At 44.2% G+C, this 11015-nt stretch overlaps 1 protein-coding gene across 1 annotated transcript; it reads right to left on the bottom strand.

Annotated features, from left to right (window-relative positions):
- Positions 1 to 610: 610 nt before the first annotated feature.
- scn2b (sodium channel, voltage-gated, type II, beta) lies at positions 611 to 5008 on the bottom strand (the record flags this gene model as incomplete). The annotated part of the gene is made up of 3 exons (XM_080771700.1): positions 611 to 810; positions 2284 to 2500; positions 4859 to 5008. The coding sequence occupies 3 exons, from the start codon at positions 5006 to 5008 to the stop codon at positions 611 to 613; spliced, it is 567 nt and encodes a 188-aa protein (XP_080627826.1).
- Positions 5009 to 11015: the final 6007 nt, after the last annotated feature.

Genomic DNA, 11015 nt, shown 5'->3' with positions numbered 1-11015 from the left:
CGATCAGTGCCAAATGTCTTGTGCACATTGGCAGTAGGCCACAGAAGTACCTCCACTATTTATTTATTTCTTATACTTTGATTGGACATCAAAGGGGCTCTGATCCGGCTGAAGCCTTTCCCAAATTTAGAGTCATACTTCATAGATATGTCATAGATGCCGGACATCATAGATCCTTGACATCACAGATAGGCTGCTTTATTGAAACTACGCCCTTCACATATATGGAAGTGCAAATCGCAAGTAGGCAGCTCGACAGAGTGCATTTATAGTTCAAATATTTTGGTATTTAGCAATTTTGTGAAGATAAAATAAAAGGAGGGGATTAATTACTTAATGTCAATGTATTTTAAATAGTTAGGCCTACTGTATCGATTTCAAATCATTGAATCGTATCGTATCGCCATAATGTATCGTCCATGTATCGTATCGTCAACCATGTATCGGGATACGTATCGTATCACTGTTAAAATGTTTCATACATCCCTACTGAATACTGCCCTCGCTGCTCTTTCCGTTTATTAGAGGTCTGCTACAGATACAGGACTAAGTGTTTAGAGTTTAGGATGCATACAGTACTTTAGACTCTCAGATGTAATTATTCCAGATCTTACTTTGTGCCTTCTTCCACTACACCCTCAGCATCTTGCAGTTTTCCTTCCTCCTCCATCTTCTCCTCTGAAATGAGGTCCTGTTTCTTGTGTCGACGGAGACACTTCACTACGACCATGGAGAGAATCAGAAGCGCCAAAGCCCCTCCCACGGATGCTCCAATTGCCACGGCAATGGTTGAATCCCGTGGAGGGGGTACTACAGATGAGAGAGAGAGTAAGAGAGAGAGAGAGAGAGAGAGAGAGAGAGGGTTAAATATTAAATATTTCTGGAGATGGAGACAACTGAAGTGCTGATAAAAGCTGTCGTGGGCTAAACAGAGTGGAAATAAATGGCTGCTGACTTATCGTTTGGTACGCATGTGTGTGTGTGTGTGTTTTATGTTTTATGTGACTACCGTATTTCATGCAATGTTGTTGCTTCAGTAACACACTGACGAGGAAAATGGAAATGAGAGGAGGAATGACATGCAACAAACCAATGTTGTTCACATACAGTAAGCCTTTTAATTGTTGCGACCATAGGTCGTAGTTTACTATGAAAACCTGCGTTTCATGTCAGTCAGTCATGCCTCGTGACATGCTCATATGGCCTTCTCCATACAGTATATGAAGATCACGACACTGACCTAATCAAACCCTGGATAGCCATACATGGAGAAGACTGGATCATCACCTAGATCTGCAAATATGGAACCGGCCAGCAACATACATCTGACATCACGGACACCATGTTGATCTGACCTAATCAAATCTCCATAAATGGAGCTGACCTGTTCTGACATTCCAAATGTTCATCCTTCCCCATCGATGTCTCCCTTTTGACTGATACCTGTCCATTCAAACTGTAGACAGGCCCATCCCAAAGTCATTAGCGCAGCCGTGCCCGACAGAGATCTCAACAGGACCGAAAATTAAGGCCCGGCCCTACCTGGGCCCAAAGTGGGCTGCCCCGAGGCCCCGCCTGGCCTTACTAATTTGCACACATTTTATGCCCTACCCGGGTTCAAGGGTTGGCCCGAAAACGTCAATTTAAAAAAAGGAAGAGAAAATAAAGGTCCATACTGTATATGGGCATTCCCAGACATGTCTTACTGGTATTGAATACACCAGACAATAATATGTCCTGTCCAGTGAATCATTTTCTGACAAGCTCTGGTTATGTTGTTGGCCTTGAAAGTAGGGCTTATGAGGTTTTATTGTGCCAAATGGAAAAGTAAATTTTGGGCTGGTCCGCAACAGAAGTGCCAGGCCTATAAATGTCTAACTGAGTCACTGAGAGACGGATTTAGTTGCACTATTGGTCGGCTAACAGCATATTAGACAATCGCAAAGCAATGTCCTGCCAGACTGTGGGATGTCGTCCCTCCAGGCTAGAGGATGTAGTCTGTCCTAATAACCAACATTTTCTTTAGCAATCATTTTACTCTGGATACAATTGTATATTACCTATTCTGTTGTAAAAGTCCTAAATTAAGCTCTGAACAGAGATCTTTTACCAAAACAAAAAGTGGGATATTTGTGGACCCTTATCCCAGAAATAGAAACCATATCAACAGTAAATCATTCTCCTGGAAACACCTCAAGGACTCCTAATTTGGTTTAATGTTTTGTACTTTGTGCGCACATGAGGTATTTTAAGATGTGCTCCCCTACCCAAAACCAAACTTACGTTCAGTGACAACTTTGAGCTGTATGACACCGTGTCCATGGTTACGGTCTGGGGGGTTTCTGACATAGCAGTTGTAAATGCCCTGGTCTTCCAGCTGAACGTCTGACAGCTTGATAGAGAGGTCATTCTTGTCCAGGTTCCCAGCAAACACCACTCGCTCTGTGAATTGGTCTGAAAGCAGAGGAACCATCCCCTTCTTACTGTTGAACGTCATAAACTGACAAAGAGAGAGAGAGAGAGAGAGAGAGAGAGAGAGAGAGAGAGAGAGAGAGATCAGTTTATGTTGAAGGTTTGCATTTTGGAGCATTTCGGGTAGCACAATTCAAGCCTCCTACCCCCAAAAAATTGTATGTTGTTAGTGTGGCAACCAGACTATAGTTATTGTGAGTAACCTACCTAACTTCCACTGTGATTGGCCGAGCTGTTTATAGTATCTAATTGGTTGTTGTGGTTACGTAACAGTCTATGTTTTACAATCGTTTATAAAGACATAAATTCCCTTGCAGGGGCAGAAGACCAAACTACTCAAGCGTTATAGAACATTTCAAATTACTTTTCAAGAGAGTCAAGAGAGTCAAGTGGGAAGGGCCTATGTAAGCGACAGCGGCAACCACACTTGCAATTTTCAATATTCAAACACAGCCATGCAATATTCAAACACCCAGTCAAATACATGAACATGCTGGTGTCGGCTGGGGAAATGGCGTCGAGTGCGGCTGGTATGCCATCTGCGGTGAAGTTGATGTCAGGTGCTGCTGGTATGGTGGCTGCTCTGAAGCCAGTAACGGAGGCTGCTGGTACGCTGTCTGCAGTGAAGGAGGCGTCGGAGGCTGCTGGTACGCTGTCTGCAGTGAAGGAGGCGTCAGAGGCTGCTGGTACGCTGTCTGCAGTGAAGGAGGCGTCGGAGGCTGCTGGTACGCTGTCTGCAGTGAAGGAGGCGTCGGAGGCTGCTGGTACGCTGTCTGCAGTGAAGGAGGCGTCAGAGGCTGCTGGTACTCTGTCTGCAGTGAAGAAGGCGTCGGAGGCTGCTGGTACGCTGTCTGCAGTGAAGGAGGCGTCGGAGGCTGCTGGTACGCTGGCTGCAGTGAAGGAGGCGTCGGAGGCTGCTGGTACACCTGCTGTGGTGTCGGAGGTTGCTGGTACACTGGCTGCGGTGTCCGAGGCTGCTGGTACACCGGAGGTGTCGGAGGAGGCTGCTGGTACTCCGGAGGTGTCGGAGGAGGCTGCTGGTACACCGGAGGTGTCGGAGGAGGCTGCTGGTACTCCGGAGGTGTCGGAGGAGGATGGTAGTACACCGGAGGTGGTGTCGGGGGCTGCTGGCAATGCTGGTACACCCGCTGCGGTGTCGGAGGAGGCTGCTGGTACACCGGAGGTGGTGTTGGAGGCTGCTGGTACTCCGGAGGTGTCGGAGGAGGCTGCTGGTACACCGTGATGTAACTTTCTTACAGGGTTCTGTGGATTAATTGACCTATTCCCTTGATGAAGCAGCTTTGTTGAAATGAGTCTGAGATCCCAGGCATATGTCCATCTTTCCAGCATAGCATGTGGAAGCCGAGAGCCTCCCTGTCAAGGCAGAGCCTTCAGTTGTTCCCAGTTCCTCCCAGTTCTAACCTAGTTTTACCAATACATTTCTATATATCTTCTCCAACATGCAGTGGATGTGTCTTTGTCCCCTTGTTTCTCTCTGTCTGTGTGTGTGTGTGTGTGTGTGTGTGTGTGTGTGTGTGTGTGTGTGTGTGTGTGTGTGTGTGTGAGAGAAGTGACCAGTTTGGAAGTGGCATGTACATTTGACCACAGTCTGGAAGAGGCATTCCTTACCAAGGTGCTTAAGTACCAGCGTCTTAAGGATGCTATTATACAGCTTGGCTACAAATGTAAACTACTTGTGTTCATATTTGGAAGTTAATGTCTATAAATCAGTCGTGAGGGAGGGGCCTGCAGATTGCAGGCATGCCCAAGCCGAGAGCTAAGGCATCGGCAAAATTCTGTTCAGTGTCTGCAGGCAAGTTTTTCAAGTTTGCACATCCACTATTGTTTGTGTGTGTGTGTGTGTGTGTGTGTGTGTGTGTGTGTGTGTGTGTGTGTGTGTGTGTGTGTGTGTGTGTGTGTGTGTGTGTGTGTGCGCGCGCGCGTGCGCGCTACTTTAAAAGCATTCTTGAGTGATACAACCTCACAATAGACATTAACAACTGCCGTAAACTGATGCCTACGGTCGTAGACACTATCCAACTTTAGAAATGACCTGCAGATAGTCCCTTCACTTTGGCCATCTGTTTAGGACATATACAATTAGACAATATATATATATATACAATCTTGAGAAGATAAGTCAAAGAGTAAACCTACAAATGTTACTGTCTCTCAGCCAGAGATTAGATTGCCTGCTGCCTGTGGCACAATTGATATGCAAATAAATTAAGCTATGGGGAATTTTCTACATTGGTTCTACTACTATTGATTACAGTAGTGGATAGTACTTCTGCTGGAATGCTATTTCATCATTATTCATCCAAATGTGGCATTTCAATATCACAATGACCAAAGAGGCTAAACTGAGTTGCCTAAAGGTTCTCACCATGTCCTCGGTGTCATTCTGTGTTTCCTGGTAGGTCCAGTTCATGGCAAACTTGGTGTAATCAATCTTGTAACAGGATGTAAAGGTACAAGGGATTTTGATGGTTGTTCCATTCAGTGCATTGATTCGATTGGGCACTATCACATCCATACTCCAACAACCTGTGAACAACAGTGATTGATTAATATAAGACAATCACCTCCAAAAACACAAAATATAAAGTGCAGTGTGAAATATAACCTTTTCCATAAGAAATAAATAACAAATACTTATGGAAAAGCCTTTCATTAAAATGTGTGTGTCAGGTATTCGTCATACCTGACGAAGACCCACAAGGGTCGAAACGTTGTTTAAACAAATAAAGAATTTTCCTGGGAACAGTGAATCAGTGTGCGGACATCCCTTCCTTTTCATTGTACGTAGAATTTCTGGAGATGTGCGTGCTTCCTGTCGGATCCTATCTCTAAAGAGAGCGTACTGTCAGCTGTCCAGCAGTCTAAATATTATTAAATTAAATTTCAGAATGGTAGACCTGAGGCCTGCCATACCATTGCGTGGCACATCTATGCACGAAATGTCTATGTTCACAGGCTTCTGTGTGCGGCCTAGAGGGCATCGGAGCATGTACAACACCATGGGCTGTATTTTGCGTGTCTTATGTACCAGGTCTTATTCCCTAACTTGAGTAAACTAAAGACCTGGAGGCGTGATCAATGCTCTTTGGACACTCAGAATAACCAAATGGAATTGATCACGCCTCCAGGTCTTTAGTTTACTCAAGTTAGGGAATAAGACCTGGTACTTAAGACACGCAAAATACAGCCCCATACCTCTTATACCATGTGTCCTTTGGGAAACCGGGCCATGTCAATATTGAGCACTGCACAGTATGCATGCAGCAGTGTGAGCTGATCTGAGATTTGCGTAGTAACATGAGTTGAGCTGCAATTCAATGTATGCACATCGAGTGAGCTGATGTGATTGGTCTACTTGTTGTGCGGACAAAGGTACATATGGAAAAAAATATGATCTAACTACAATTCCTCTGCTTTCACATGCATCACGCGAGACGTTTCATTCAGGTCGTGGTCTGCGCAATTTTGAAATAGGGCTAAACGGTCAGTTGAAAACAGTGGGACCGGTGCAGAAGTCCATACACACTCCTCGAAGATGCCCCGGCCCACGCCCCAGAATACCCGTATGTGTGTCTCATATCATAGTGCTCTACTTTCCGGTTCCTTTTCGTGGCTGAGGAACAAGGAGAAAGTAAATTTGGGGCGTCCCGTTTTAATTGTTTATGTTGCTGCTGTTTTTTGCAGTTCCAGACACGGTCAATACTGTACTGTACTGTAAGACAAAGAACAAATACTGTAAGACAAAGAACAAATACAATGTACGTTGCATAATGCAATTCCAATGGTCTTTAGCCCTAAACAATAATGGCGGATTTGTCCACGGCCCGAAATACCCACATGTGTGTCTCAAAGAATAATAAAAACCCCCGTGTCATTAGCAGGCAACTGCAGCACTCTCTCTGTTTCTGCCACAACAGCGCCCCTACTGGTACTCATTCTCGTGCTCATTAACGTCACAGACACACATAGGCGGACACGGACATTGCTGGTTGTAGGAGTGGTTGTACCACTCAAAAACAGAATAGTGAGAGAGAGAGAGAGAGAGAGAGAGAGAGAGAGAGAGAGAGAGAGAGAGAGAGAGAGACACTGTGTGTGTACATGTGTGTGAGGGGGATTGGGCTCTGCACCATTCTCTCCTCTGCAGTTGTGTGTTTCTGGCTCTGTTCCCACTTACTGCTGCACCACTCCACTGCCCACTGTGTGTGTGTGTGTGTGTGTGTGTGTGTGTGTGTGTGTGTGTGTGTGTGCGTTTTGCAGAGAGGTCTCTGCAGAATGCACGTCGCACACGCACACACACACACACACACACACACACACACACGGACACACACGGACATGCCATAAATGCATGCGCACACAGTAGGCTACACACAACATGCACGCATGTGACATGCCACTCGACTCAGCACAATATGCATTATTTAAATACAACCCATCCCTGCTTTGCTCCACCCCCCCTAGTCAGGTGTTCTTTACTGCAGTATAGCACCTGCTCTCTCTCTCTTTCATGATCTCTCTCTCTCTCTCTCTCTCACACACACACACACACACACACACACACACACACACACACACACACTTAGATTATAGCTGCACTTGCTGACTCATCAATTTGTTCTAGTGAGAGAGAGAGAGAGAGCGAGAGGGAGAGAGAGAAAAAGAGAGAGAGAGAGCACGAGAGAGAGAGATAGTGCTTCTAGATGAAATACTGCATTAGGGCAGCCTCATCCTGCTCCCCCTCTTCCTATTTCTCTCTCTGCATCTGCGTTTCCGCTCACATCTTTCTGCATCTCTCTTCGATTCTCTTCCACCTCCCTACGGAGCACAATCAATCTTCTCACCCTGTTTTCTTGACCCCCAGCCTCCCTATTTCTCTTTCCGTTTTTCCCCTCGTTTCCCCATCGTTTCGTCAGTCACTCCATTACTCGACCAAGGTCGCAGAAGGAGATGGCAGAATCAAGGTACTGCATAGCTACAGTAAATGTTACATAACCCCCCATACTCTGTGAGACCCTCTTTCATTTGTATATGCACTGGATGTGCAGAGACTTATACAGTATGTTATATCATCTCTGTCGGGCGGAAACCTCATATATATTTCTAAAATTGTTACTTTTCAGGATTATAATTCAGGAAATAGCGATTGTCAAACTCAAAGCATGATGCTACGCGCCACATTTCAAGCTTGCAGATCTGCTACTTTTGATGCTTTTGTGTGACACTGCAGTATGATCAAGTAGGGCATTGATTTACGAAAAACAAACAAAATATGGAGACAAGAGGTTTCTGACAGCAACGATATGTATATACAGCAAGTACATAACAATGCAAGGCATTAGGTAAACCTGCTCTTTTGTCAATCAAGCTGGATAGATGAATTTTTGTGAAATCTTATACGGACCCTCACACATTACACTGATTGTGATTGATATAGATTTCATAATATTGTATGAAGGACAAGAGAGACGTGATACAAATTTTGATCTAATCACTCAGGAGAAAGCAATCATGCATGGCAATAAGTGAAACTGACAGAATTGGAACTAGAACACTATAAAAAAAATGAAGCTGCTAAATTGGTTCTCTCTCCTGATTGGATAACATCATCTCTGGAGAGACAGTGAGACCTCTGTTACTTCAATACTTCAAAATAGAGCTAGCCTTTAAACAAAAAAAGGTTTTAAAAAATGTCTTTGTTTTAACTCATCCTGTCTTGTACGTAAGGTGAAAGAGAAACTGCATTGTGTGCATTTACATAATGGTGTGCGAACACTTTGATAATTTCAAAACATTGCTCTTCACTCGAAACATCATTGTTATTGTGGTTGTTTACGCTTCACCACAACACAAGAGGAGCTCTGCATGTATGGTGCTGTCAGTGAACAATTATCAGTAATGCAATCTACATAATCTGTATTTTATTTTAACCATGCGCATCTAAAAATGTTATATTACCAAAAACAAGAAAGACTCAACCAAAGGTTTGGCCAGAGTGAGCCATCTCAGCTCTCCAGTGCTTTGATTGCAAAGACTGGAGCATCTTCAGAGGCAGTGAAAATCATACAGAGGCCTCACTTCCAGATGCACTTTGTACAGGATTTGATGAGGGCCCAAGTACACTAGTTTTCGCCGGCTGCCGGGCGCGGCTGCACTAATGACTTTGGGACAGGCCCGTCTAGAGTTTAAATGTATCAGTCAAAAGGGAGACATTGAAGAGGAAGGATGGGTGGGGAAGGATCAATATATGGAATGTGAACAGGTCAGAATAGGGTTTGAGGTCAGATGTAGAGTTGCTGGCCAATATTGATATATATATATATATATATATATATATATATATATATATATATATATATATATATGTCATATAATGTCATAGTAAATGCGACCTGCAGTCGCAATTATCACCCATTACAGAACTAGATACCACATATCATAGTACAACCCATACTGTAAATCACATATAATCACAGATTCACCCATTACAGAACTACAGTATATGCCACAGGGAAGGCCAGGCATTGTAATACCCATAGGGGGATTTTAGATCGCGTCATATGAGTACTGTGTTTAAAAGAAAAAAATATAATAATCCAGGCCGATTCACTCATATGGATATGAAGAATCAACTGACTGAGAGAAAACGCTATTGCTACTGCTACTGAATTAGTTACATTTTCGCTAGAAATAGACTGTATCGTATATGAGTGACTGACTGTCGCAAACGATACAGAGACACCTGCCTGACAATAACGCAGACAGCTTGTTTATTTTTGGACCACAATGCTTATATGAAACGGTTTTAAGATGACCTCATGTTATTCTCCATAGAGAAATTACTTCCGTGAATCAGGCAGAACCAGGGGATGAGCGAGTGACGTCAGGACTTTGGCGCTCTATACTGTCTCAGCTAGCATGTAGAGTGAACGCAAAATAGTGAAATGGACCGCCTGACGTACTGTGGGCGTGTGTGAGTTCGCTTAAAGCGAATGATAAACAGACAGACTGATTCTGGGAGTATATATGAATTAACTAATAGAATGAATGGAGGGTCTGGCGAGCTAAAATGTGAAGTAGCCTCCTGCCTTCCATGTCGTAAAAAACTATCGCTACTATCACTGCTCTGCATTTTATTCACATGAGCAACAGTTAATAGGAGAGATAGACCTGCTGGGACTCAACTTAACTGGACCTAGAATGTCCTCCCTTGCAGGCCCTAGCCTACCTGTACGGATCAGAAGCAACATGCTAAGCTCCGGCGTGCCACAGGGTTATGTGCTAAGAATTTACGCTACTGACCCATGCCTGCACTTCCAGATCCAATAAAAGCCACATGGAGATGACACGGTTGACACCAGTACATTGTGTATTGGTGTAGGCCCACAGTACTGTACTGTACTGTAAGCATTCCTCAATCCTCACCGGCTGCTTTAGCATCTGGTACCTCATCTGTCACCATTGGTCCCAAAGCTCTACACTACAGTGGAGAGTGGCGTGTTTACAGCTGAGCAAATCATCAGTTTCTCTCTCCCTTCCATTTCCACCCCATTCGGATGCTAGAACGCCTCCAGCATTGTGGTTTCTCTGTCATCTGACGGGATGTTCAGAATATCTGTACACAGGCTGTGCAACAGTTTCTTTCTTCAGACCGTTGAAATCACTGCTGCACCAAGTCCACACCTCCCAATTAAGGACTATTCATATTCTCCTTCAGAACAGAGACATATGTACAGTATGTATATGTTCAGAACGCAAGTGGAACTGCTCCTATGCAATACTTAATGGATGTTCACCCTTTCCATTCTCTACATGGCAGGCTAGGGTGACCTTTGACCTTATATAATTATTTGAATAAAGGTCTTGTTCTTAGAATCTTTGGATCAGCCGTCATGTTACAGCCTTATTAATTATGGCAATTTCATTACTCATATCTTTTTTTGCTGAGCAGTGGCAATGTAACATTGAATAAATCGACACAACAGTAAAGGCTACATAGTTTTGAATCAGTTTGCACATACTGTATTGCCATGTTGTTTTCCTCTTGGCTGTTCACCGTTTGCTGTGTCAGGCTGCCCCCACAATGTATTGCATCTTGCAGTGTACATGTTGTAACTGTAGCTAGGCTCTGCTTGACTAGGCTCTGCTCCCACCTACTGGAGAGAATCACACTGCACACCACAATGACAGGGAGTCAGGGACCATATGCATGATCAGCCTACAGTCACAATTGGGACATTTTCTGCACCTGCTGTACTTGCTGATGCCTGCACTTGTTTCATAAAAAACTCACTCACCATGCCTGTGTCCTGCATACAGTGATATTATTTACAACTCTCCTCACATAGCAAAATAGGCCTAATATAGCTTTGTGAGATGCAAGTAGGGCTGTAGAAAGGACAGTTGAAGTTGTTCAGTAAGGATTGGCATCTACAGTAGTAAGGATGCTTCCTGGTCGCTTCCCCAGGGAGGTTTTCCAGGTACGCCCAGCTGGGAAGAGGCCATGGGGCAGACTAAGGACCAGG

The sequence above is a fragment of the Protomyctophum bolini genome (assembly GCF_963924005.1).
Source record: "Protomyctophum bolini genome assembly, chromosome: 9".
Classification (NCBI taxonomy): domain Eukaryota; kingdom Metazoa; phylum Chordata; class Actinopteri; order Myctophiformes; family Myctophidae; genus Protomyctophum; species Protomyctophum bolini.
This window is presented reverse-complemented; position numbering and strand designations above follow the sequence as displayed.